The sequence below is a fragment of the Aspergillus fischeri genome, genomic scaffold (assembly GCF_000149645.3).
Source record: "Aspergillus fischeri NRRL 181 1099437636265 genomic scaffold, whole genome shotgun sequence".
Lineage (NCBI taxonomy): Eukaryota > Fungi > Ascomycota > Eurotiomycetes > Eurotiales > Aspergillaceae > Aspergillus > Aspergillus fischeri.
The window spans coordinates 373675-400205 of record NW_001509761.1 but is presented as its reverse complement, the minus strand read 5'-3'; the positions used below and the strand labels follow the sequence as shown (position 1 = coordinate 400205).

General features: G+C 50.4%; 14 protein-coding genes across 14 annotated transcripts; 9 read left to right on the top strand and 5 right to left on the bottom strand.

Moving 5' to 3' along the window:
- Positions 1-473: 473 nt before the first annotated feature.
- Positions 474-2034, top strand: NFIA_001920 (uncharacterized protein; the record flags this gene model as incomplete). The annotated part of the gene is made up of 6 exons (XM_001258739.1): positions 474-701; positions 763-994; positions 1049-1195; positions 1250-1367; positions 1417-1485; positions 1629-2034. The coding sequence occupies 6 exons, from the start codon at positions 474-476 to the stop codon at positions 2032-2034; spliced, it is 1200 nt and encodes a 399-aa protein (XP_001258740.1).
- An 801-nt stretch (positions 2035-2835) lies between these two features.
- On the top strand, positions 2836-5121 carry NFIA_001910 (putative zinc finger protein; the record flags this gene model as incomplete). The annotated part of the gene is made up of 5 exons (XM_001258738.1): positions 2836-2973; positions 3034-3665; positions 3827-4138; positions 4192-4533; positions 4587-5121. 5 exons carry the CDS (start codon positions 2836-2838, stop codon positions 5119-5121), a joined length of 1959 nt encoding a protein of 652 aa, XP_001258739.1.
- Positions 5122-5420: 299 nt separating this feature from the next.
- On the top strand, positions 5421-6773 carry NFIA_001900 (uncharacterized protein; the record flags this gene model as incomplete). Its single annotated transcript, XM_001258737.1, has 1 exon — positions 5421-6773. The coding sequence occupies one exon, from the start codon at positions 5421-5423 to the stop codon at positions 6771-6773; it is 1353 nt and encodes a 450-aa protein (XP_001258738.1).
- An 89-nt stretch (positions 6774-6862) lies between these two features.
- On the bottom strand, positions 6863-8098 carry NFIA_001890 (uncharacterized protein; the record flags this gene model as incomplete). Its single annotated transcript, XM_001258736.1, has 1 exon — positions 6863-8098. The coding sequence occupies one exon, from the start codon at positions 8096-8098 to the stop codon at positions 6863-6865; it is 1236 nt and encodes a 411-aa protein (XP_001258737.1).
- Positions 8099-8675: 577 nt separating this feature from the next.
- On the top strand, positions 8676-9570 carry NFIA_001880 (RTA1 domain-containing protein; the record flags this gene model as incomplete). Its single annotated transcript, XM_001258735.1, has 2 exons — positions 8676-8847; positions 8912-9570. 2 exons carry the CDS (start codon positions 8676-8678, stop codon positions 9568-9570), a joined length of 831 nt encoding a protein of 276 aa, XP_001258736.1.
- A 1382-nt stretch (positions 9571-10952) lies between these two features.
- Positions 10953-11273, bottom strand: NFIA_001870 (uncharacterized protein; the record flags this gene model as incomplete). Its single annotated transcript, XM_001258734.1, has 2 exons — positions 10953-11092; positions 11171-11273. 2 exons carry the CDS (start codon positions 11271-11273, stop codon positions 10953-10955), a joined length of 243 nt encoding a protein of 80 aa, XP_001258735.1.
- Positions 11274-13262: 1989 nt separating this feature from the next.
- On the top strand, positions 13263-14106 carry NFIA_001860 (uncharacterized protein; the record flags this gene model as incomplete). The annotated part of the gene is made up of 2 exons (XM_001258733.1): positions 13263-13544; positions 13606-14106. 2 exons carry the CDS (start codon positions 13263-13265, stop codon positions 14104-14106), a joined length of 783 nt encoding a protein of 260 aa, XP_001258734.1.
- A 244-nt stretch (positions 14107-14350) lies between these two features.
- NFIA_001850 (TauD/TfdA dioxygenase family protein) lies at positions 14351-15631 on the bottom strand (the record flags this gene model as incomplete). The annotated part of the gene is made up of 3 exons (XM_001258732.1): positions 14351-14531; positions 14588-15129; positions 15188-15631. The coding sequence occupies 3 exons, from the start codon at positions 15629-15631 to the stop codon at positions 14351-14353; spliced, it is 1167 nt and encodes a 388-aa protein (XP_001258733.1).
- A 593-nt stretch (positions 15632-16224) lies between these two features.
- On the top strand, positions 16225-17904 carry NFIA_001840 (putative FAD dependent oxidoreductase; the record flags this gene model as incomplete). Its single annotated transcript, XM_001258731.1, has 5 exons — positions 16225-16355; positions 16408-16530; positions 16577-16850; positions 16901-17047; positions 17104-17904. 5 exons carry the CDS (start codon positions 16225-16227, stop codon positions 17902-17904), a joined length of 1476 nt encoding a protein of 491 aa, XP_001258732.1.
- Positions 17905-18501: 597 nt separating this feature from the next.
- Positions 18502-20446, top strand: NFIA_001830 (putative MFS transporter Liz1/Seo1; the record flags this gene model as incomplete). The annotated part of the gene is made up of 11 exons (XM_001258730.1): positions 18502-18776; positions 18825-18963; positions 19015-19093; positions 19141-19327; positions 19377-19482; positions 19530-19654; positions 19706-19750; positions 19806-19909; positions 19954-20009; positions 20057-20172; positions 20224-20446. The coding sequence occupies 11 exons, from the start codon at positions 18502-18504 to the stop codon at positions 20444-20446; spliced, it is 1455 nt and encodes a 484-aa protein (XP_001258731.1).
- A 288-nt stretch (positions 20447-20734) lies between these two features.
- On the bottom strand, positions 20735-21784 carry NFIA_001820 (uncharacterized protein; the record flags this gene model as incomplete). Its single annotated transcript, XM_001258729.1, has 2 exons — positions 20735-21396; positions 21508-21784. The coding sequence occupies 2 exons, from the start codon at positions 21782-21784 to the stop codon at positions 20735-20737; spliced, it is 939 nt and encodes a 312-aa protein (XP_001258730.1).
- A 1171-nt stretch (positions 21785-22955) lies between these two features.
- On the top strand, positions 22956-23473 carry NFIA_001810 (uncharacterized protein; the record flags this gene model as incomplete). Its single annotated transcript, XM_001258728.1, has 2 exons — positions 22956-23290; positions 23344-23473. The coding sequence occupies 2 exons, from the start codon at positions 22956-22958 to the stop codon at positions 23471-23473; spliced, it is 465 nt and encodes a 154-aa protein (XP_001258729.1).
- Positions 23474-23636: 163 nt separating this feature from the next.
- NFIA_001800 (DUF1993 domain-containing protein) lies at positions 23637-24149 on the bottom strand (the record flags this gene model as incomplete). The annotated part of the gene is made up of 1 exon (XM_001258727.1): positions 23637-24149. The coding sequence occupies one exon, from the start codon at positions 24147-24149 to the stop codon at positions 23637-23639; it is 513 nt and encodes a 170-aa protein (XP_001258728.1).
- A 1397-nt stretch (positions 24150-25546) lies between these two features.
- NFIA_001790 (ankyrin repeat domain-containing protein) lies at positions 25547-26146 on the top strand (the record flags this gene model as incomplete). Its single annotated transcript, XM_001258726.1, has 1 exon — positions 25547-26146. One exon carries the CDS (start codon positions 25547-25549, stop codon positions 26144-26146), a length of 600 nt encoding a protein of 199 aa, XP_001258727.1.
- Between the last annotated feature and the right edge of the window lie 385 nt (positions 26147-26531).

Below are 26531 nucleotides of genomic sequence, written 5' to 3'. Positions count from 1 at the left end.
TAGTGAAGTGTATCCTTGCCCCTGTCCGGGACCATGCCGTGTCTCTGTGGCAATACGGGGCAGCATCTGTATTCCACTAGAAAGCTAGCAGAAGAACCCCTTGTGTTCTCAAACGCTGGGATGCTGTGTTGGTCTTACAGAACTGCAAAACTTTAATTATGATACCTCTTGTGCGCTTTGCAGCTGCCGAGGCTTTAGTGCCGGGGGGAAGCCATGTATTTGTCGATTGTTCCTGCATATCGACTAGAGCAACCGAAATCTCATTTTCTCCATAAGAGGGCAGAAGTGTCCCAGACTCTTATGTCCCGAGACGCATCGTACTGTCTTGCACGGTTGCACAGATCTTCACACGATTGCCTTCCCGACGCGGCATATAGGTGGATCTCGACCCCCGTTGCCATGAACGGCTCCCGATAAAGATCGACAAGACCCAAGAACTGAAAGGAGGGCGATCGTGAACGGACGGACTCGAGATGACGAGTCCAATTCACCAGACGTTCGAGGCCTTGGTTCCCCGGCAATCGACGCCTACATTCGAATTCCCCCTCCACACAAGAGGCCCAACCAATGCGCCTCGAATTCTCGCCATTGTGGGCTTTTTGACGGGTTTATCGGCCTTGTTGGTTGTGCTGCGCTACTACGTGCGATTATTCATTCTGCGAAGATTTGACATTGAGGATGGGATCATCCTTATAGCCCAGGTAGGTTGTGGTCTCCAGACAGTCTTTGACGGGCGGTACTAATTGTATCCGTTGCTGACAGGCATGCGCTTTTGGTGTCCTTGCATGTTTCATTGGAGAGACACACCGTGGACTGGGTCATTACAACCGCGATATTGGCTTGGAGGATTTGGGCCCCCTGTCCAAGTGGACATTTTTCCATGCTATTGTCATTGTGTTGGGGATAAGCTCGGTCAAGATATCGCTTGCTTTCTTTTTGCTGCGATTCGCGTCGCAGAATAAGTTTATCAAAAGGTTTATCATCGGGGCGCTGGGTAAGTTCGGAATGGCATGCTGAAGATACTTGACTGACTGCTGACTATCCAAAGTCTTTCTCATACTCTTCACGATCGCCTGCATTCTAACACTGATATTCCAATGTATACCTGTCAGTGCAGCGTGGGATTATACCCAAAAGGCTACAGCAACGTGTTATTCAAGCAAAACCTACCTAGCTATTGGCGAATTCAACAGTGGTAAGTTCCTCTTTCTGTTCTAAAAAAACAGTTTACTGACAGTGCCTCCAATAGCTATCAATATCGCCACTGACTTTGTTTTCGCAACTCTGCCGGTTTTCATGTTCTATAATATCCAGGTCAATAAGCGCACTAGAGCCTCCTTAATGGGAATTCTCAGTCTTGGGTACTTGTGAGTTGTTTCGTCCCAAAGTGCTAGTTGGAAGCTCATGTAATGCCAGTGCCTGTGCCGCAGCTATCGCCAAAACAGTTTACCAAAGCCGAGTGTTCGAGGAGCAAGACGCATGGCGGTAGGTGCACTATCCAGTTCAGTTTCAGTCCCTTGCAGAGCTAACTCAGGTTCCGTGGCCCAGAGACCCTAAATTCCTCATATGGAACTGGTATGTTGACCTCTTTTCTTCGACACCCAGCACGGAATTGACATGTTCTACAGTGTTGAGCTCAACGTTGGCATCGTCGCCGCCTGTTTCCCCACAATCAAGCCACTTGTCAAGTCTGTCATCGGAAGCACTTGGAGTTTAGCCAGCAACTCCCGCTCACGAAAGCGAACGAACAACGCTTACTACGGACAGTCATCGAGCCATGCATTGGGCTCCATAAGACGCAGCCGGTTAGAGCATGAAGCTCAGAAGTACAATGTGCATATCGACGCTGTCCGAACATCCTTGTCAGCGTCTGAGGGGGGGAGTGAGGAGAACTTGGCGTCTCATCCGCGTCTTCAGCGTCTGTCATCCTCGAGAATACTGCGCACGACAGAAGTGATCGTGCACACTGACGGGGGAAGCGATGCGATTGGGCCGGGTCTAGGGCCCAAACGGTCAGTGGATGATCGAGTATAGCCACGATGTACGACTGAGCTCCCAGGCATGAGCATGACTTTGTTTCCAAATTATATCTAAAAATAATATGCTAGTCTTCTTTCATGAGTCATTTGGCGATAGGCTCGTACCTTGCCCTGTACTTTGGGTGCTGAAACTGATTGTAGTCTTTTCAGCTGAGGGTTTTTCCAGGCTCATATTGATGTTGACGCAAGTCGCAAGGAGCTATCATTATCCCCATGGGCCCTTCAAGTCGTATCTCCTCCAGGTTTATATTACAGCCTTAGGCATACAATGAGCGACGTGACCCTACCTCTCCGTCGTCTTCATCGCTTCCTTCCAGTTTCCACTGTTCCAACCTCAAGTAGCTCTGCACCTTCTGGTCATCCTTAGATTTGTTCCTGAACTCTCCAGACTTCAGTCCAGGTTGAATGACATCCTGTCTCCATCGGAATGTAAATCCGAGTCTGAGTTGTCTCGCGAATCACAACAAGGGATTTTCTCACTTTTTAAAAGCCGCGCGAACAGCGGTGCCTTGGCGTTACTAAGCGAGCCAATGGTAGTGTGCGCTAAAAAAGCACGTGCCTTCGGCTCGCTTGGCAACAACTTTGATCTCTCCATCTCGAGTTCGATCCAAATTGCTTCATATCGAAAGTTCTTGCAACCACCTCACGCCACTTGGACGCACATCAAGATCTTCGCACCAGACGCACTGGGTCAGATGGAGACAATACGCGCGGAGTTGCTTTGTCCCTATCTGATGTCTTCATACTTGGCACCCAACTGCTCATATCACGCCGCCTTCAGTGCAGCACCGGCGCCATGGGAGACGAAGCAAGGTTGCCGGTGCTCGCTCCAGCTTTCGCTGGCACGCCGCGCGCTGCGAAGGTGTCGAATATCGAACGTCGCCGTCACATCGCTGTGACTGCTTGCGCGGAGTGTCGTGCCAAGAAACGTAAAGTAGGTTGTGACACGATGTACCCAACCCCCTAGCGGTGTTGACTTTCTTTCCGCCATCAGTGTAGCGGAAAAAGTCCGTGCACGGCATGTGCGTCGCTGGGCATAGAATGCCTGCTTGACGCGGAGAGCAGTCACCGCCGCCTAGTCGGTACCAAGCGCCGAGGCGCTGAAATGGAGAGTAAGAACTCGACTTTGAAGAAAAAGGTGCAACCGCTGGAGAAAGAGGCCCAGTTGTCAAGTCGGCATCCACCGGATGTGTCAAGGGTGCATGTCAAAGCCCGCAAGATGGCCATGATTAGGTCCAAATCTAGCGAGACACGCGCGTGTGATGTTCAAGGCACGGCCTCGACAGAAGACTGGAACAGCATCTGGGCTATATATGAGAGAGTTCGCAACTGTGCACCGGCAGACCTCTCCAAGGTAGTCAATGCCATCCGCAGTAGCTCGGATCCGACATTAGCAGCGCAATATCTGCACCAAGTCTCCCTGGGTCGACTCGCTGACGCCCACGTCGGCTTGTCGAACTTAGCAGCAGAGTATAAGTTGATTAGCTCACCGAGGCTGCAGGCCCTGTGCGAAGAGCCCATCCTTTTCGCTCCTGCAAAGCCATGGACGACCATCACAGACAGTGACCGACTGGTGTCACATCTGCTCTCTCTATATTTCACCTGGGATTATCCCTGCTACACCTGGTTTGATCAGCATTTGTTCTTAGCTGATATGATAGCTGGGCAGTCGAGGTTCTGTTCACCACTTCTTGTAAACGCTGTATTAGCTCATGCCTGTGTAAGATGAGCCTTTCTGTCCCTCGATCTTTGATTTCCTGACGGACTTCGCAGCTATACTCCTATAGTCTCCGAAGACCGTGGGATCGTTTTAAGGAGATGGATATGTGTATCCGCTTCCTGTCGGAAGCCCGGCAGCTCTGGATATCACAATCACGGCCCACCTTGACCTCAATCCAGGCACTGCTTGTCATGAACCTGACCTATAACTGCCTGGGTAAGGACAAGATCGGCTGGTCCTGCCTGGCGGCAGCGATCCACATGGCAAATGAGCTCAGATTGTATGAGCCGTTGTCTGGTGTCCGCAGCGCAGGGCTGGTTGAACCCGCCTGGAATAGAGCGCATGCAGTCACGGCCTGGGGCCTTTTTGAGTGGCAAGCGTAATAACAGCCCCTGTTGAACTTCGTTTCGACCATATCTGACCTCGTTACAGACTCGCTGCAAGTGTAGTTGATGATGCTCCCCGTCTGGAGCACCCGCCCTTTTACGAAATCCCATATTCAGACGCCGAGTTTCTCGACCATAGTCAACGCTGGCACCCCTATCCTTTTAGTGGTCCCCTTTACCCGTCACGTCTCTTCTCAACGGTCAGAGCTAGGTTTGAGTTGAGCGTAGTTATCAATGACGTGACCGAATTCATTTTGGATTCCCATCATGTCGCCCCTACTGTCGAGGCCTTTATGTTAATCCATGAAAGACTGGCAAACTGGTTTGTCGAACTAAGTCCCGCGCTCCATCCTTCAAAAGACGCACCGCCACACATCTTCATCATGCAGTAAGTCATATTAACCCCTGCCATATTCCTCACACTGTCGCTCACAACCATAGCCTCCACTTCCACCTTGGCGTAATCGCCCTCTGCAAACCCATCCTCACCTCAGGAGGAGACCCCAGCCCCTCCGTCCTCAGAATCTGCAGCAAAGCCAAGCTCGCCACGCGCGAGATCATCTTCCTTTTCAAACAAACCTTTGGCTGGAAATCCGCCTCCAACTTCCTCAACCATGCCCTCACCTACGGCGCCTTCAACGCCATGCCCTTCGCCAAGGACGGCGATCCCCGCTGGCGCCAGTCCCTCGAGACATGCATCAGCGGCCTCTGGTACATTTCCTTTTCCTTTCCCGTGTGCAGGTACCTGCTGCGCGCGATCCAACATGCGCTTGATGCGGCGGGGTTCGCGGATACGGATCTTTGTCCCGAGGTTACACGTATCCTACGATATTTTGCGCGTAATGTGTGGAAGAAGTCTCTGCTTGATACGTTGCAGAGTCGGTATCCGGCCTTTGATCCGCAGAATAGCTTACGGACGGTGGAGGATTTGCTTCTGTCGGTTGAGAGTTTGGCTTTGAGTGATGAACATGGCTGATTACGTGATTGTGTCTGGTGAATCCTCATAGGCTTATGTATTCTATTTTCATTGATCCCGAATGAATGCCGTTATTTTACGTGAGATGACTTATTGCGATCTGCGTTATTCTGAATTGTCTCCTGTTTCCTTGCCAGACGGACACGTGACCCTTGCGGGGTGCTCAGCCACTCCCAGGCATCAACAACCCTTGCAGAGCTCGAAATAATCAAACGGTCTGACTCTAACTGGAAAGCATATAAAAGCACCAAAGTATATGAGAGCTATACTATGTAACTGCAGCAAAACCATCAAACATTATGCCTACCATAGAGCCGGGCGATGTCCCGCCAACCTACAGGATCGACCTCTCCCGCCCCCCAGCAGAGCGATACGTTGAAGTTGCCAAGAAGTATCGCAACGAGCTCAGATCTCTCACCGCTCTCTTCGATAGCCTGGTTGAGAGCGTCGCACCCAATCTCTCGCTGCAATGGGTCAAACGCCTCGCGCGCTTATTCTTGCGCCGGGTAAATTCCGACGAGGAAACGGAGGAGATCCGCGGTATCAGCCAGGCAACCGGGATCGAGATGTATCTGATCGTCTCGCTGAATGTGCTCCTCGATGTGCTGATGGGCTGCACGAGCGGCGCGGCCCGGGCACAGGACCAAGAAACGTCGCCCCGCATGCTCCATTTCCGGACCCTGGATTGGGGGATGGATGCGTTGCGGCGCGTGCTTGTGCAGTTTGAGTATGTCCGCGGGCCGGACTATGAGGCCGTGCTGGCGACGAATATCACCTACATTGGGTTTGTGGGTGTGCTGACCGGTGTCCGGAAGGGGCTGAGCGTGTCGTTGAATTTTCGACCGAACCATGATTTGGGTGGGTGGTTGGGTGATTTGCGGTTCTATGGGAGTCATCTTCTTGTTATTCTGGGCTTGAGGAGATCGATTTCGTCGATGCTGAGGCAGTATATCATTGTGGCGGAGGACCCACGGGGGACTTGGTTTGGTCGCATGCTGGGCGTATTGGTCAGGAGACGTCGGAGGGTTGAGAGACCGACGCTGCGCAGTATCTGTCAGAACGTAATGCGCACGCCATCTACAGCGGCGTATCTGGTTCTATGTGACGGCGCTGAAGCCGCTGTGATCGAAAAGGATCATCGGACTGCAAGGATGGACTCCAGTTCGTCGTTCATCGTTGCGACGAATAACGATTTCCTGGGCTCAGAGCTTCCGTCGAAGGACAGGGACACCGATATAACTTTTGGCGCAGCGCTGACCAGTGGAGAGCCCATCTCGATGACCGACTTCATCCAAGATAGTAAAGAGCGAAGAGCATGTATGCAAGCACACTGGGACAAAAAGGTCGCTCAAGCTGGAAGGTCGGCCCACAATGTGAAACCACGTCATGATCCTTTGCGTCGCACACGCTCCTCTAGAAGTCGAATGGCAGATCCCCCGGCCGGTTCGGCATCTGCCGCTGTGGGCAAAGAGAGTGCAGAAACTTCTGAGAACCATGAGGTCGCTGCAACACCTGCAGAAATAATCCAGTGGACGGCGGCATATCCCACAACCAACGACATGACGCATTTCTCGGCGGTCATGGATCCAACAAGTGGAAGGGTCATCTGGATTCGGAGGTTCCGTGATCCTCTCGATTTCGAGATATGGTAATCTCCTGGAGAGATACCATAAATTTGATAGCATGAGCAAGAATGTGAGAAGGCATAGTTCCGCTCCAGTAGACAGCCAGGCCGTTGCCGTCACCTGAATTCCTGTAGCAACGGCTCGATAGGACTATCCAGAGCTTTGATCGGCCATTCCAACCAATCAGTCCAATCCGGACCCAGGAAATCACGAATAGACTCGATAAGGAATCGGCCCCCATCGCCAAACATCCACGAATCCCGGCACGAATGAAGTAAAATGGCATAATGAGCCAGGATCACAAGCGCCTCTGGCCGCCGCTGCAGTAATAGGTCAATGTACTCCGGGGGAACAAGTACAGGCCATCCAGTGCTGCCATGACTTCTTCCGGCAAAAGATCCAGCAGCTATCAACGCATTCGTCGAGGTCTGTAGGTCCTCTATGGCTTGTTTGTAGATGTCTGTCAAGGTAGCTCCGAGTTTTGCCGCTTGAACAAGGTGAAGGAGTTTCTCGCACCCCGCCCCCAGCCGACCATCGAATTGATAAAGGGACTGACCGTCCGTTATCAGCGGCTTGAGGACTGACTGGTGTAGCAAAGCCCAGGCTTTTCCACAGATTGCTCTGACACCCCGTTGGAGTCGAAAACAGTGCACGAACTTGTCCACAAACTGGTCGAAATCGTTGTCCCTGTATACGAGCACATCGCAGAGGGTATGAAGCCCAAGAATAGCCGAGAAGAAGAACAATGGCACACACGTTTCTTGATTCACTTCCAAGTCTGTTTCCTTGAAGATTGCCAGAGCATGCGTCTGGAGCTGGGCGGCATGAGTCCGGTAGTACCCTTGTCGCTCCGGATGCTTGGTGCTGAGGTGTAAGGCGCTGAAGGCGAGCAGCTCATTCACCACATAGGGTGCTTTTAAGAGGTGCGGCATAATACTGTGGAAATGATCGGCATATTTCCTGCGGTCCAACTCCGGCAACGTCTCTGTATATAAATGGTGAAAAAGCTCCATGTGAAGCATGTTCACTGGTGCATCTTGGGGAGTCCCCGGATTCGGGCTGAGACTGGAGCGGCCCGACGGGAGATTGGTCGCTGGTGAGAGAGACGCCGAAGCCGCAGAGTGATATGGCGAGTCTACAGGCCGTGTGACCTTGAACACATTGATCCCATACTCACACACCCGCTCTGAGACGGTGCAATTGGAACATATGGGACGGTTTTCATTGCACTGTAAGAGGATTAGCCATGCTCGGTTCGCGACACGTGGGGAGTCGGGACGGAATACTTTGATATGGCGGCGCTTGCACTCCAGACAACCATTCCGGGACTTCTTATGAGCCCTGCGTGGCATTGCGAATGACAAGTCAAGTACTGTGCTTCAAGCCTATCAAGACCCAATAAGATGACGAAATCTCATTCGAGAGACGACTGTCGTGTTCGGTTCGGCTCTGGCTCGCAGGAAGGCGGACAAAGCCCTCCAAATACGCGGAAGCCCAAAAGCGACACTCAGGGGTCAGGAAGACACATTCCGCAGTACCGCTGCAGTTCAGAAGAAAAAGTGCGCTGTCCCTGGCCCGAAAAGTCAAACGACGGATACGCCGATACGAAACCGCAGACACTGCTCGAAATAGGCGACGCGCGACGAATCGGAAGAACGCAAATCCGCGTATGCACAGACCATGTGCAGTTTTTTACCCACCCTTCGGCTCTATACGTGTATAGCTTCGGCTCTGCAGCAACAGAACTTATATAGAAGAGTATGATTGTGGGTTCTATTCTATTCTTGAAATGGAGGATGCCTAGTTGACTTGACTGCAATTGTATCCACTGTGTTCAATTTATAAACGATTCATATCCACCATCGCCATGTCTTTCTACTCATCATCCCAAGTCCTATCGAGCCGCTGTGCCGAAACCGTATTCCTGCAATGGCAAAGTTAGAGCCATACAGGGGCGACTACTACCTTTGGAAATATGTCCCATCGATTCCAGCAGCTGTCATCTTCCTCCTGTTGTTCGTATGCATGACAGCCTTTCATTCCTGGAAGATATGGAAGACGCGGGCGCGGTTCTGCATCCCTTTTGCCATTGGAGGATTGTGTAAGTGATGTGTATCCCTTTGCTGTGCGTCTGCCGATTGACACTAACTGACCCCCGATCTCAGTCGAAATCATCGGCTATATAGGTCGAATCGACTCGCACGGGAAGACCGGACAGCTTGGCCCTTATATCATTCAGAGCGTCTTTATTCTGCTTGGGCCAGTCCTCTTCGCGGCTTCCGTATACATGGTCCTCGGACGCCTTATCCGCAGCATTCAAGCCGAGAAGCACTCGGTGATTCGCGTCAACTGGCTCACAAAGATATTTGTCGCGAGCGACATCCTCTCTTTCCTCGTCCAGGGCTCAGGAGCGGGTCTTATGGCGAACGGGTCGAGTGCGGACATGGGCAACAACATCATCATCGCGGGGCTTGTGCTTCAAGTGCTCATGTTCGGACTGTTCATGGTCACGTCGTTTGAATTCGAGCGGCGAATGAACCGCGCTCCGAGCGGCCATATCTTTGATGCCGACGTGCCGTGGAAGACTCACTTGCATGTTTTGGATGCCATCAGTGCTTTGATATTGATACGGTCGGTATTTAGGGTAATCGAGTACGCTGCGGGTCAGGACGGGTATTTACTTGGTCATGAGTGGACCATGTACATATTTGACTCGGTGCCAATGATCACTGCAATGGCGTTGTGGGCAGTGTGGCATCCAAGTGTTATTCAGAGCTCTGCCTCGCGTACGCACAGCCAGGCATTGGAGATGAGGATGGGTTGATCGAATCATATCGGTTGAGGGAACGTTTCTAACGGATCTGCTGTTCATGAATGATATGAAGATTAGTGTACATGTCTCCAATTATTAGCCGTCGAAGAAATAGACAGGTCATTTGAGCAAATAGTAATGAACTCGATTGATAGTATATCTTTGGTGAGCCATTTATTTGCGACCATGGTGTATCAGAGTCTTAGGATTGGGGACATTGGTCATATCGATTAGGAGCAACATTGTCGTTGCTACTGCAGAATCTGGGATTCAAAAGGGAACCATATCCATCCCTTGTTGCTCAAGGCGTGGTTGATCATGTAATCACATCCATAGCCCTCATCGCCGGTTAGGTCGTAGGTCTCTCAGTGGCAGCTCCAAGTGGAACTGAGTGGGTCAAAGAAAGAATGCGACTACTTTAGTACTGTGTGGGGAGCAATGGCAAAGTGGACCGGACAACCAGCAAGGCTTGGAATCGCTTCCTCTTATCCTCGAATGCCCACCATAAAGGCAGAAATACTGGTCGTAACGAATGCGGAAGACACAGCCATCAAGGTTTCTGGCAAGGTTTCAGAATCGACAGAATGGGGGGGGGGCAAGTGGATCTGACTGGTTAGCGTAGTGCGGGGTTAGTCGACCAAGGATCTGGGGAATGCTACAGAGGTGCATTATTGGCTGGCTGTCGGGCGGGGTTGCATCGAACCGGCCAATAGCCATGGTCCACCATATTTGGGCACAGAATTAACACATGATGAGATTGAGTGGACTCAAGAGGTACATGTCACTACTCACTAAGTCCGGGAGATCCGGTAGAAGCTATGGTGGATCTGGGGTGGTGGCCCGCCTCGACCGCTGGAGACTGAGAGCTGATAGGGGCTCACTAGTAGATAGCGAGACCGTCGAGAATTCTACATAACTCTACGATTATTGCAGGACAACCAAAATCCTCCGGCTTGTACCTTGTATGTACTGGCCGTGTGGTGTGATGATTATGTGGCTTGCTGTAAGTTGCACCTCCTTGCCCAAAATTACTAGTGCTGCCCCTTTCTTCCCCTCCCTCAGGAATCCTAAAACGCATTGTACTTTTACCAGTTGACGACCATGCAACTTGCGATGTCAGACCAACCAAGGCAACAGCTGGTCATTCAACCCCTCATGGCGGGCGAATAATATTTGTTATGTAGATAATGTAAGACGACAAGTCACATACATGAAACTCCATCCCTGCCAACTGGTGGCGCAATAATCAGGCCATCCAGACCATGCTACCCAAACAAAGGAAAGTGATCGTAAGTAGAAGCAAGACACTGTCTAGCTGCAGGTCGTAATAGGTAATGTCGAATGCAATAATTCCATCTCTCCAGGAGTACGGATCATCACGAAGGAACGCTCGATCATCTAAGTCGGCTCATGTAACGCAGTGTGAGGTAGACGGCGCCCATGGTTGTGTACATGGCGCCCCCGCCTGCTACCCAGACCGGCCTGTGCAGTGCAAAGGATGTCTGCGCGAGGCCTGCTGTTGTCTTGGATCTCTCTGTAAAGTTCACCTTTTAGTCGTCTGCCCACAGACCTCGGTCTCACCTCTGGTTGAAAATGAAAGGTCAATACATACCTTTCTGGAAGAGTCTGTTTCGTAGAGTACCAAGTTGCTGTCTGGAATAGTTCGCGACGGAGGAGCTCAGGGCGGACAGATTCTGGATGATTGGAGCTGACATTTTGGATGATAGGTTGGGATAAATGGGATCACTTTGCAGGTATGTATTGGTGTATTGGTAGAAGGATGTCACAAGTTTAGCAAACACGGGATACCTTGTACTTGAGAGGAGTACGAGCATCCTCCAGCCTATATATACTCTTTTCTCGCCATCCTGATGCGGGGTAGTCACACGACAGGGGCTTTCAGGTAATACAAGAATCGACGTCGACGATTCTGGCTGGTGGCGTTGGCTCGTAGGCATCGACCATGGTTATCAGCATATCCCTGGCCTCTCACGACGGCTACGCCTCGCTTGTGCTGGCAATGATTGGGCATCGCTCTTGATCGCTGGTGGCAATCTGGGGTAGGTCGAAGGGTGTGTGATGCAGAGACGCCCATCCGTAAACCTAATGTACGTATGAGACACTAACATGCCAATAGGATAACGGTGACTAGGGCATGGTATCTTATTGCCACCGTTTAAGCACTGCCCTGACCACAGCCTCCCAATGGAATCGAGTGAGCCTGGTGTTGAGAAGAGCTATGGTCAAGTCATTAAGTGGTGATCTTCAACGCATCATTACACCATAATAGGACATGAGAGTGGCGTGGCCCTATCTTCTATCTCATTGCCAAAAGAAGCGAAGGTGTACAGCCACGGGGTAGAGCCATAATCAGTCTTCCGTTGATAATGAGTGGCTATATGACCACTGTCACCTGAGGTTAAGAGCACGATTTACAGTCCCAGAATATGCCAAATCATGGACGCAGTGCAGGTCTTGTTAGTGGAAATAATGAACGTATGCTGTGTGTCTTCGGAATGAATGCTGCAAGAGCACCAGGCTCGACAATTGCTTAACACCTTATGTTCGGAGATGCAGCGACAGCTCTGCCCAGAGGTTTTGCATAAATCTAGCATCAATAGGTGAGAGCATCTCCACCTTCGTGCCCCAGAAAAGGCGCTCAGGCTCGATATGAACTCTTGTGGAATGTCACTATTGCCTACATTCCAGTCAAGATGTCATCGATTAGTCAAGCAGATTTCAGTGGTCTACCAGCCCTTCGGACTGACCAGCTTCAGGAAAATACCCACTAGGTTAAGCTCTGTTAGTAGTGAAAAGTATCGGCATTATTTGGTCGTACCGTTTGGGTGAGCCCACCCTTGCATGGCCTAGTACAATAATAAGGTCCGTAATATCATAACGATGGAATGGATATACCTTCGCAAGCACCCTATCAATCTCCTGCCGACTGGGTAATCTATCAAGAACTCGTAGATCATCGTCCAACAGACTCAAGCCTACTGTAGCTTTAGGCGCGACGGGAACGGTACCTGTCTTCTCCAGGAGCAGCTGCAGGTCTCAGAACACGTCTGACTAGTCGCCCGTCTCGGAGTAAATTGTCCTTGACGACTCTCTCAAGCTCATAGAGAGTAGAGAGCAAAGTCAGAAGATATGGAGAGACATCTATCGAGATAGCCTCTCAAACAGAGAGGGCCATCTCTTTGGAGAAGCGTTCTAGCTCGTTATGAAGTCATGGCGAATGCTTTGATCTGCGCGATCCATCGGTAATCATAACATAAAGGTTCAAGGTTGCTTTGAATAAGTCACCAGCTAGACGAAGCAGTAAAATATCGGACAGTTCACCCAGCCTAGTTTGATCGTCCATAGCGACCTGGCCAACGTTGGATAGGACGGCCTGTAATCATGAACCTATTGGTGCTCAGAAATATATCTCCCTCGGAGAAAGCTCAGTACTTCTACAGCATTTTTTCAATTCAGATGTGGAAAGAGAGCAAGGTTTTAGGAAAACGTTCAAATATGGATTAAAATGAATCCACATAGATCCAAGTCCTCTTGAAGTCATTGGCTTTTTCTGGAGCAGCATTATGAACTGAAAGTTTCGGCTTTGGGAGCCTGGGGACACTGATAGTCACGTGACCGGTTCCTCTTGGCAACATCTTTTTCAGCAACGCACACGCGACTGTGTTTCTTGTTCCCGTCAGAGAATGACGACGCTGTCGACACGAAGAGAGCACCCGAAAGTTAAAGGCGCTCCCGACTATGACGATCCCACATACTGGGACGTCAAATTTGCGACTGGAAAAGATGTCGGGGAATGGCTGAATTCGGGTGAAATCCTGATCGAGACTACCCTGTCCGAATTGGACCATCGTCCTCAATCCGATGTTATCCCGCGTGCTTTGCACCTCGGTCCAGGAATCTCCAGACTGGGGGTCAAACTATCTGAGGCCTTTCGTAAGCAGAATTGGCCGGGAAGCTGCATTGTGGTGCGTCCTCTTGTCTACAGACTTTTGGAGCTTATTCTAATAGTCCATCGTCTCTGAATAGAATGTGGATTTCTCAGCAGAAGCCGTCCGCATCGGCCGGGAGCTCGAGAGTGGCAAGGACGCAAACCAGGCAATGCATTGGCTTCAGATTGACCTGAGATCGTGGAGCGACGTTGCCAAGTTGGCACGCTATGCGCCGTTTGATGTGGTCGTCGATAAAAGCACGAGCGATGCCATTGCTACGTCGCCATCCGTCACCCTCTCAACTGAATTCGATACATCATCGATTTGTCCGATCATAAGCGAGGCGTTGGAAGAAACTGGAGAACTCATGCTGTCTCCAGTGGAGCTGTTGGCATTGCACCTTGTCCCGCTGACGCAGAAGGGCAGCACCTGGGTTGCGCTGTCATATTCAACCATTCGCTTTGACAACCTTGGATACGCTGGGAAGTATTGGACCGTCGTGTCACGCACCTCTATAAAAGCACCACAAGGCCAGACGTCCACTTTTGCACACACTCCTGAAGTCTTTCATTGGGCCTATGTCCTCCGGCGGGAATAAGTCATGAAACCGCCTGTGCTGACTGTGTCCAACGACAGACGGTTCTGACCACCCAGTACACGCAACTAGCATTTGCTACGGCTACGCAAAATCAACACAGACAGAACGCTCAGTAGGACTCAATAAATTCACGCGCAAGGTGATTTACATCAGCTACAGTGGGTTCAGCCTCAAATGTTTCGAGGCGTCGCAACCGCAAGAGGCGTCAGAAATTCGTATAAGCATTGAAGTAAGTTTTGCTGCGCTACTGTCTGGCCAACTGATTGGCCAATTCTTCGATCTCGTCCGGTCCCAGAAGACCCAACTTCTCTCGTCTTGTTGGTGCCTTTGGATCAAAGAAAGGCTTCTCTGCCAGGGCGGTCACCCTTGTGCCATGCCGCGGCTCGATTCCCTCGTAATCCCAGCTGGCGTTGTGGATGGTGATCCTTGTACAATCAGTTATCGAACGCAGTACATGGCAGGAAGCATATTCGTAACTTACCTGTTATCCCACAAAGCGCTTGTCCTTGGTGTCCACTTGAAGCGAACTTGAATGTCAATGTTCTTCTCATAGACATCGCACAGATATCCAAGGATGACATCACTCTCTGCTTTGTCGAGGCCTACAATACGATCTGTCATGGCTCGGTTCACCCAAAGAGTCTTCCACCCTGTTGCAGGGTGAACTCGGACAAGAGGATGCTCTCGCTCAACATATATGGGCCCCTTTTCCGGATGCTTGCGGTCCAAATAAGCATGGGCCGAGCGATAAATGGCTGTCTTGCCGTCGATAAATTGACGGAACGATGGTGATAACTTCTCGTAAGCAGCGTAACCGCTTGCCCATAGTGTGTCCCCTCCAGTGCTGGGCACCGTATCATTGTGAAGATGGGTGACACCCGCTGGCTGTCGCTCATGTACAAGATCTGTATGCCAGCGGGAAGCGCCTCCAGGCCGGCGGAACGCAGCCGGGGTTTCTGCTGCCTGCAGGGCCGGCCACAATACAGTAACACCGGGGACTCCAGGAACCTGTGGTACTTGCGGCTGAGCAAGGATTAGTCCAGTGTCCTAGCAACTTGGCAGAGATGATGCAACGACGTACATGGATCTCGACCTCACCAAACCATTCACCTAGCTCCTTCTGCTGCTGTGGGGAGATGTCTTGGTCTCGGAAGAAGACAACGCTCCTTTCCGCAATCAAGAGCCCCAACTCGTCTTTTTGCTTGTCGTTAAGATCCTTGAGTTGCAACCCCACGATCTCGGTCCCGATGTGCTTGGTGAGGTGGATGACCTCCTTCGCTGCTGACAGCAAAGCCTTCTTCTCGGGATCGGCGCGGGATCCCGGGTCGATGTGAGGGCGATCATAGTTCCGGATGTTGTAGACATCATCCACGTAGAGAGGACGTGCAGGCCGGTATGGATACCCGGCTGAGAGATCGATGCCGGCCTTTTCGAGTCTTTCCCGAGCGTTGGGAGGGAGAGGAAGAGTCTCTTTTCTAGGCTCTGCGACGTCGACAATGCGGGGATCAATGGCAGCAGGAGCCATGGTGCTAGTCTTTGATGAGCGTAACAACCTTGAGAATGGACAGTTTTTGGTGCAAGACAGTGCCGATTCTAGTTTAATTATACGGCACGGAATCATCCCCGCTTGAGTTGGTTAGCAAGTACATGTTTGGGAAATTCTGTGTATGCGATCACATCATCGCCATCACCCATTACGCCTTCTGCACCATGTATCATATGGGGTCAACTGCGATATTTGACACGCTCCTGGCCCTGTCTTCCCCTCACTTGTCTTATCATCCTGCTTTATCTTCCCCGAGCCCCTCAGATTGCATGAGTCTTGACCGTCATGCGGACAAAATCTGAATATCCTCATTCAGGGATATGATTGCGTTGAGATGAGTGGATTTCAAAGCAACACGACTATCAGCCATGGATCGAATAGGCTTGACTTGCATGGAATATGCTTTCCGGAGTAGGAATTGCGCGTTTCTGTGGAGTCTTACGCACGATCGTTATTCGTATCCCCAATGGTGCAATTTGGGAAAGAATAACCTGCCATGGCTTCGAGGGCACTCATAAGGAATTCCTGTCGAGACCTGGCCGTCGGAGCAATATCGAAGCACGATCGCTACAATGACTCGTCAAATCCATCACGTGGCCGTGATTGGCGCAGGAATCAGCGGTGTTGTCTCAGCCGGGCATCTGCTCGTTGCTGGAATTGAGGTTACGGTGTTTGAGAGGAATCATGCTGCAGGGGGAGTCTGGTACGCCTTGTTGTAAACTTCCTGTTCCTGCCTTTCTGATAGGAGACTACAGGTTGTACGACGAGCGCAAGCCCCTTGAACCCGTCTATCCGTCCGTTCAACCATCCCGCGCTGAACAATATGCGGAAGCATTAGATGTTAGGGATAAGCATGTCCTGGAACATGCACCTCCTGGGTAGGCTTAACTCATATTATCAGAGAATATTGGCTAACATGAGTAGTCCATGCTACGAAGGGCTCAGGAACAATGTCCCGACACCCTTGATGCGCACAAAGCTTAATGCCTGGCCAAGTGACACACCTGACTTTGTGAGTCACGTTGTCATGAAGGAATACATTCAAGATACATCCAGGAAGGCCGGCGTTGACGGTGTTACTATCTATGGCGCGAGGGTGAAGAAGCTGCGCAAGCAGGACGGCGGATGGAAGGTTACTTGGTCCACTCTTCGTGAAGATGAGCGAAGTGGAGTCGTGCAAGAGGAGGGGCACAGCGAAGTAAGAGCTATCATGTCAGACCGCAGTGTAGACTTGACTGACTGTTGTAGACATTTGACGCAGTCGTCGTCGCCTCTGGCCACTACCACGCGCCACGAATTCCCGACATTCCTGGCTTACCGGAAGCGAAGGCACTCTGGCCGTCTCGAATCCTTCACTCAAAGGGATACAGAAGGCCCGACGGATTTGAAAACAAGGTGAGTCAGTCGGGTTGCGGTTATGTGGAAATCCCCAAGATACTAAGATTTTATAGAACATCCTCCTTATTGGCGGGGGTGTATCCTCGACAGACATTGCTCGCGAGATAGGCCCAATCGCCAAAGCCGTATACCAAAGCACCCGCAACGGTGAATTTGACCTGACTGCTTCAGTACTTCCTGAAAACGGAGTAAGAATCAGCGAAATTGCCAGATTTGAGTTGCAAAGCGACAAGACATTACCGGACGATGCGCATTTGCCGTTGATTGTCCACCTTAAGTCAGGTCAGAAGCTATGCGGTATTGATGGCATAATTATCTGCACGGGATACCACATTACTCTGCCCTTTCTTCCAGACTATCACGACGACGTGGCCTCTCCCGCGGATGCGAATGAAACAGTTCTTGTGACGGACGGTACGCAGGTGCATAACCTTCACAAGGACATCTTCTACATTCCCGACCCGACATTGGTGTTCGTAGGCGTCCCGTACTACACAGCAACATTCACGTTGTTTGAGTTTCAAGCCGTCGCTGTGGCAGCCTTCTTCTCTGGGATTGCCCAGCTGCCTCCCACCGAAGAGATGAGGGCAGAATATCTTGCTCGCATCAAGGCGAAGGGGAGCGGACGGGGATTCCACTCACTCAGGAATGTGGAGGAGCACTACGTAGCGGATATCTTGGAGTGGGTGAATAAGGCTCGGGCTTCTCACGGATTACCAGCCGTTGAAGGACATACTAAGACATGGTTGGAGGCGAAGGAAGCTCAGAAGGAGCGACTGAAAGAGCTTTTTGGCAGCGGAGCGAGGAGGGATAGTGGGGTGGGTGAGTTCCCGGTGTTGGAGACGTGTAGCTGAGTCGCGAGATGGTATGATTTTAGACTGTATCTAGACAATTGACGCCGGCCGCTTCCCTGAGACTGGGGCTTTCTCGGAAGTCTGCCGTAAACTATCTATTGGCGGAGGACATACATCAAGAGCGATATAAACCAAACCCCCACCTTGTGCCTCCTTTCCTGTACCCCACATGTACCTAGTTCGACTTAAGGAGCGCTTTGCATTTGTGGTTGGCACATCATCCAACAATCCTATGGCGAGCTTTGAACCGGTTACTCGCCATTACCACGAGTCAGTCAGCGGCAGCCGCGGGGACTTCTCCTTGACATGGCCACTCTTGACGTATCTATCCTTATCGCAACTCAAATGGCGCAAGCCTTACCGGCAATGAGGAATCCCCCTAGCTACAAAGTCCCACCATGGTGACCCAGTAATATCAAGATAGAAACAAGCTCAGCGGCAGCCGACTCGGTTTAAGGAAACGTTGATCCTCAACAAGTGCCAGAGCCTGTTTAGTGTCAGAGCCCGTTAAAATGCGCTGATTCCTTAAAGGCAGATAGAAGAACCATATCTCCTCCTAGCAGGAGTCACACAGACTGCTCTACAGGCATTTACATTATGGCCCCCTCACCGGTCGTCATCGACGAAAGAGCCATTGTCGACAACCTACAGAAAACCCCCAAGCGGAAATGGCTCAGTTACATCTGGGACACATTGGACAAGTCCCCCGAAGAGCGCAAGCTGCTGTTCAAGCTGGACACGGCGATATTAACTTTTGCCTCCCTTGGTAATACATCAACCGTGAATATTGTAGCCAAGCTGACAGTGATGCAAGGGTATTTTATCAAGTACCTCGATCAGGTCAACATCAATAATGCGTTTGTCTCCGGGATGTACGTCTGCCTTACCGACATTAATATCGATCCGCTGACCGGGTACAGGAAAGAAGACCTCAGTCTCTATGGCAACCAGCTCAATTACATGCAGACATGCTGGACGGTGGGCTATGTAATTGGCGAGATACCAAGCAACCTGCTCCTGACGCGCATCCGGCCGCGGTATTGGATTCCGGCGATGGAGGTATCAGCAATTTTCTTCTAGACTTGGACTGCTAGATGCTAACGTTGGCAGCTGCTATGGACCGTTCTGACGTTCGCAATGGCGCGCTGCAATACCCCGGCTCAGTTCTATGTCCTGCGCTTTTTTGTCGGTACGTGATCTCCCGTGGTTGGCAGGGGTGGGTAGTAACAGCCACAGGCCTCGCAGAAAGCACTTTCTACCCCGGCATGCAGTACATCATCGGCTCATGGTACCGCAAGGACGAGCTGGCAAAGCGGTCATGTATCTTCCATACGAGTAGTGGGATCGCGAGTATGTTTTCTGGGTACTTGATGGCGGGCGTATATCATCTTGGTGGAAGGGGTGGGTTCAAGGGGTGGCAGTGGTATGTTACGACTGCAACTCATTTTGCAGAGCTAAAGCTAACGATCTAGGTTGTTTATAATCGACGGTGTTATATCGCTTCCGGTTGCGCTGAGCGGGTTCTTCATTCTGCCTGATGTGCCGGAGATTTCGAACCCGTGGTACCTGACCAAGGAGGTAGGTCGAGTTTCTGTCGCAGGAGCTGAACATGCTGATGTGTGCAGGAAATCGCGCTGTCACAGAAACGGATGCAGCTTGAAGGACGGAAGAATAGAGGGCCGCTGACGAGGAGGAAGTTGAAGAAGATATTCTCGTCGTGGCATATCTATTTGCTGACTCTGCTGTATTTGTACGTTTAATCTTCACTGAGTCCGATAACACTGAGAGCTGATACGGCCAGGTGTTTCAACAATGGTTCTGCAGGGTCGCAGCCTGTATTTCAACAGTGAGTGCTGTATATATCAGTTATCCCCCTCATTGTATACATGCTGATCAAACAGATACCTCAAACACTCAAACGACCCCAAGTACTCCGTCGGCCAGATCAACGCCTACCCGACTACCACTGGGGCAGTTCAAGTAGTGACCACTCTGATCTACGCTTGTAAGCAGTTTCCTCTCCGTTTTTGATACCTTCTGACAAGATAGGGACATCCGACTCCATCCTCGGCGGCAAACGCTGGCCACCCGTCATCTTCGGCGCTGTAAGCCCCGCTCACCCACCCCAACTCCCCTCAATCTAACGATCCAGATTATCAACATTATCTCATACACCTCCCTGGCTATCTGGAATATACCCACCGGGTGGAAATGGACCTGCTACATCATCGCCGGAGCAGGACACGGCCTAAGCGGGCTTCTAATGGCGTATGTCGTCCCCTTTTTGATAGACGCATCACAAACTGAAGACAATAACAGATGGGCCCATGAGATCTGTTCCGAGGATAACGAGGAACGTGCACTGGTGGTAGGTAGCATGAATGAAATGGCGTATGTGTTTCAGGCGTGGTTGCCGCAGGTTGTTTGGCGGCAGGTTGAGGCGCCGGGGTATAGGAAAGGGTTCGTTACGGTGACGGTTTTGTCCGGGCTACTCATTCTAGCGACGTTTGTGACGGTCGGGTTGGAGAAGAGGGAGAGGTAAGTGGTTCTTGGGATAGGGAGGAATTGGCTAATCGTTGTAGGGCTGGGAAGTTATCTGGGACTACGGAGGGAGAGAGTGAGGACAGTTTACCGGGGGTAGATTCGGATGGAGGTGTGGGGAAGGTGTAGCGGATGTGCGCACAGCATCTGGAGCGGATTCGGAGTATGGCCAAGTATATAGAATGAATGATGGCTATCACTGTCGTATAATATTCATGCTAAAGGAAACATTTTACAGATGCCAGTAGATGCAGAGTGCGGATAGCCCACCACGAGTAGAGTCAATATTTTACAACACCATCTGCCAGGTGACCCTCTTCCCCTTGACCATCGCCAACGCTCCAACAGGCAAGAACCGCTTGTCCACCAGACTCAAACCCCCAAGCAGTCTCAGCGGCTCTTGAGCATACAGTTGCAGAATCCATTTAAGTTCGTTATCCTCCACGGGATAATCGATCCGAGACTCCACCTTTTCCAGAGCATTAGAGACCTCTTCCGTAAGTTTGATATCAGTTTCACCTCCATCAACTTCGTGGTCCCAGTTCTTCAAGTCTGCGTATCGCATATTCAGGACATCTGCAATCTCGGTCATAGCGACCTCGTTGTCCAGGAAGTCTTTGAGCATGGCTCGCTTCCCGTCACTCAGCAGCTCCTGAGTCAGCAGGCCATTAATGAAATTGGACAATGAAATCCGGTTGAATGGTTCCTCAGCTGTCCAAATTGTTTTGCATCTGTCCTTAACAGAGCTACGTAGTTTGCTCAGCGCACGCTTCCCCTCATCCTCAAGGAAGAGATCTTCAAGAAAGGCATGGATCTCCTGTTCGTTAGTCTCACGTGGCTCAAAGACGACCGCTTCGGACTGGTCGCATAATTGCTGAAGACGTTGCTTTTGGCGTTCTTCCACAACCAGAAAATCTTCGTCGTCAGAATCATCCTTGGCTTTGGGGGTTGCTTGTACCGTTTGAAGGATTCATCCACTCGGTTAGTACGCGCGCATAGAGATCGGCAAGACTCAATTTGCGACTGTGGGCGTCCAATTTTGAGATCAATGTCTTTTCAAACCCTCTATCATCTTCGATGGAATTGACGAGTCGTATCTAGCTTTATCAAGCCATCGTTCGATATGACCGACGGTGACATCCTTAGAGGCGCCGGGATGCAGCTCCTTGGTGCCAGCCAGGAGATATGTCAATCTGTCAAACCAATCGTCACAGGCTGCAATTGACCTGAGGATCACAGATTTACGCGACTGACAAGTGTTGCGCAGATTCTCCAACTCGCGGATCTTGCTGAGAGTCAGCGATTGAATTGTCTGCGAGAGGGCGGAGTTGGACGCCATGATGGTGAGCGAGGAGATGATGATAAAGCTGAAACCATTGTGAACAGAGATTTCAGTGGCCTTAGATAGAGTCTAGAGAGAGCTTAGAGAGATTCTAAATAGCGGCTGACAAGTGACAGTCTGGGACAAGGTACTCCACCTGGCAAGGCGTCCGTCATGTGACTCACCGACATGTATCAAAAATCAAAACAACTGAACTGACACAACTAACATGTTGAAAACAATAATACTGTAACGATTTATGTGGCACTAGCAATTTCTATGGCCAATCGAAAATCAATGAAGGTCTGATTCTTCTAAACAAATGACTATCTAGCTCCTATTTATGCCTTTAATTTGACGCTGTAATTAGAGTGAATATTCGCCAATTATTGAGCAAAGAAACGGCTCAGGGAAACGGCTTTGACGGCTCGGCGAAATCACATCACTTCCAAATCGGGCAAGCGGTCATATAATTCAATATAACACAACTGACACGACTGTCACTTTGACGTCTCAGCCTCAATTAGCGCTCTGTCATGCTCAGCCTCCCTCAACTGCCGAGGGGCACACTAACCAATTGACTTACTGATACTGATAGGTCAAGGTGGCCCGTTGCTGCATCCAATCAATTGATCGCTGCATTGTCAGTGACGGCATCTTTGTCGATCACTGTGACACTCGCCACCTCCACGGTTCATCATCATCGACAATAACTGATAATCGCCTCTGCTGCTTTTATCAGGCTATTAAACACATACAGTCTCCTTGCGTCGACTTCGTCATTGATTGGTGTCACGAAGTGTGCACTTCTTGTGTATAAAACCTGGCCGTTGTTTAGAAAGAGGACAAGGCCAAGAATGATGTCAGGCAGAAAAGCAAAAAACTACGATCGAGCGATGAAAGGACCAACAAGGAAGACTTGTTGAGAAGATGACCGCCGTCAAATCAACGAAGCGCATATATAGTGCGCCGCGCTCATAGTGACCAGGGCGGCACACCACCATACATACCTGGATGATGATGGTGGCTGTTATGCGATCATCGTTTGACGTCACATCCCATGCAGATTGTCTATATAGTTATCGCAGAATCTGTCATCGCGAAATGAAGTTCTCATTCTTGCCTATCACCAAGTCATCAAAAACAATCATATCCGATCAAGCCCCCTATCTCATCCAGTAAGAACAATATGCCTCTCTTCCACCGCAACTCAGTATCCAGCTCCTCCTCGGCTCGTAGCATCGAGGAGCCCAACCAACGCAGCCACGGGTTATTCGGTGGTCGTAACTCACATTCCAGCCACTCCTCTCGCCGTTCCTCGGGTAGCTACTCGAGCGGACACACCCAACGTCGCAGTTTGCTCGGCCGACACCATGAAGACCCGTCCATCGCAGCAGCCAAGGAGCAGGTCCTCCGCGCCGAGTCGGCAGAGAAAGCGGCCGATCACGCTCTGAGGGAATCCCGGATGGCGGTGCGCGAAGCCAGGGACCATGTGAAACGACTGGAGCACGAGGCGGCTGAAGAGTAAGTTCTGCTGGCTTGTGTATTCCGTACGCGAGCACTGATTGGCTTGGTAGGGCGCGACTGGCCAAGCATAAGCAGCATCAGGCCAAGTCCATCTCCAAGAGAGCTAAGCCTCTTGGACGTAAGTCTGACTCTGACCTGTCGTCCATGTCAGTGCCACTAACGATGATAGGCCATGTTTGACCAAAGCCGGTCATCTACGATGGGAGGATATAGTGGTCATTTTATTCTGTTCAAGCAATGTACCATACCATATTTGTCTCATAATCTGTATTTGTAGCATAATGTATAACGACTCATGATTCGTCTTGCCTATTCCACTCGCTCACTTGCAAACACCAGGAGATCAAGCATTAAAATACTTGAGATAATCAAGCTTCCCAAGAGGCACCCCCTTACTTCTCAAGATCGCATACGCAATGTTCAAATGAAAGAAGAAATTCGGCAGCCCGAACCGATTCACGTACGACTCGCCGGTAAAGGTCGACTCATACGAGCCCAACTTCACATGGAACTCCGTGTGCTCTTTGCCCTCGAAGAGCTTGGGATCAACGGCCTTGATCACCTCGACGGTCCGGTTGATGCGATCGTAGAATTCCTCAAAAGTTTTCTCGTTGTCTTCCATAGACACGTTTTCGGTGCCGGCGAGTCGGGCGACGGAGTTCTTGGATGTGTTGCTGACGGTTTGCACTTGGAAGCTCAAAGGGAGCATGTCTGGGTAGAGACGGGCCTCGGCGAACTCGGAGAGGGGGATGTTGTTTTCTTTGGCGTATTCTTCGGCCTTTTTGAGGATGAGAGTAAGGGTTTCCAGGCCCTTGAGGTAGGTGGGGACGGTGTAGGTGTAGAGAGTGGAGGTCATTTTGATTGAGTCTTTAATGGAAGAAGTGGTAATTGTTGTTTTTATGATCTTGGTTGCTGTTGTTCTTTCGCTATCTAAATGATGGACTTCCTGCTCATTTATACTTATCCTGGATGCTCACCAAACTGATTAACTCCAAAGCCCCGCCTCGATACGAGTCGAATGTTCTCAATCCATCTGAATTACAAAGCAATAGAATTTCCACTGCAGCCTAAAATAAGATGATTTGTAATAGTAATTGCCAGATGTAGAAATGCGTAGACGTCTCAACGGCCGTATTGCTGACCAAAACAACCTACACGTGTCTTGTTCAGCTGGATCGGCGAAAAGGACACGTTGAAGAAAGGACGGCCCCGTGCTTGCCGAAGGTCAAGTTTATAGTTGTAAGCTTCATATCTAATGCATATATTATGGTCATTTCCTGTCTGAAACGTTATTATGACATTGTGAGTATCAGATATGCTTTTATTTGGACATTTCACCGGCTCCACCATGTTGGATAGCAGATTCCAGTACCCCAGGAGCCCCTGACTATCAAGGATCAGCCAGGGTCCCCTGGCATGCAAAGACACTAGCGGCCGCTAACTATATAGCTTACGGCCTTGCCATATTCCTTGATGCCCTTCGAGGTGACAGAAACCTAGGACGTTCATAAATCATCGTACTTCTAGCCTGTTCAGCCCAAAACCAAGCCAGATATACTACTAGTTTTAAAAGTTGTAAACTTGGGATACTCGCTCGTCAACCACAGACGCGAGAGTCACTACTAAGTAGGTAGATGATAGCCCAATAACCAATGCTTAGCCAGAGCATAATAGATTAATGTGGTTCAAGCCTCACAGCCATCAGATCACTAGGACAAAAAGTCCAGGCGACCATTTCCAGCATAGTAGGAATGATAGTGCATATTCTGCTTGACAAGCCCCCTACTACGACATCAGAGAGGCTGACAGCTGAGGCCCTCTCCCCGGAAGATGTACATGAGCCTATCACCCTCCGAAGTGTTTGCTTGTCTCCCGCACCACTGTCAACTTTTAGTTGAAAACCGGGCCACCACGAGAAGTAACTGATCGGTTTAGCCAGGCCACACCCTAGTCAGGCAGAGTACTGCACGCTGTCCATGCTTATATGAAATAGCGCTCATGTAGTTGCCTGAGGCCCCGAGTATCTGATATAGGGTAAATGATATCACATGACGGTGTCATCAATCTGTCACCATTATACGTCACTGTGAGTCGCACATCCCCAGGAAGAGAGGACTGAGAACGTCCCCCGTCGTTCTCTTCTCTCTTTTCTCTTCTCAATATTCTCAACTGCTCGTTCGCCATCATACGCCCCATCAACCAGGTGATAACCCAACGCAATATCCATCGCAAAGACCTTCTCAAACAATCACCATGCAGTCCAGATTCAAGGAAAGACTCTCCTACCAAACCAACCCACAAGAGCTTGAGAAGTTTATGAAGCAGAAGCTCGACCGCAGCACCAGCGCTCAGGAGTCCTCAAAGCCCGAGGACCCTGAGAAGCAGATTGGCCAAGAGCGAACTGCTCTCCACGACGCAGCAGAGTTCGGATATCCCAACTTTGCTCTGACATTCATCGAACACGGCGATGATATCAACGCTGTAGATGCAAAAGGACGCACTCCCCTCCATGTTGCTGTACAAGCAGGACAAGAGGAGATGGTCCGCCTCCTCATAGAGAGAGGTGCAGATGTGAACATCAAAGACAACGATGGACTGACTCCCCTCCATTTTGCTGTGGTGCTGCGCTCAGTGGCTTTGGCTCGCCTGCTTGTGCAGGCTGGAGCAAACCCACGCGCTGAGAATGCGCATGGGCACACCCCGTTCCTCTTTGCTTACTTGTTTGAGGAAAATGAGATTTTCGAGTGCTTCGCCGAGACGAGCCGTCCGAAAGTCGAAGTAGTGCCCTCGAGCACGCTTCGTGGATATCTGGTCAACATGCGGCCTTGGGCTAAGATGAGATCTGTGTTGTGATGAGAGAACATGAGGAGCTGCAGTTATCGTTAGACGAAGGCTCCGACGAGTTGAAACATGTGTTGATTATGGAGTTATTGTATAGATTTTGTGTTGATGATTTGAAGATGTTTGTTGCTTCTTAACTCGATTTGATACCCTTGGTCCTGTCTGTTATCTTTGTGAATGTCTGGCTCAGTTGCCCCTCTGTGAAGAATATTATGGATATGGAGCTTGATCAATTGCTTAAGAGACATGGCTCATTTGTGTTGTGATACCCTTTGAAGAGCTGATTGATTGTGACCTATGTCAGATGTGTTCTATTGTCTCGATTATGAGAATGACTTACATCAATGCCGAAGATTTTACAAGAATTTGAAGACAAATTGCAACCTTCATGGTTCTA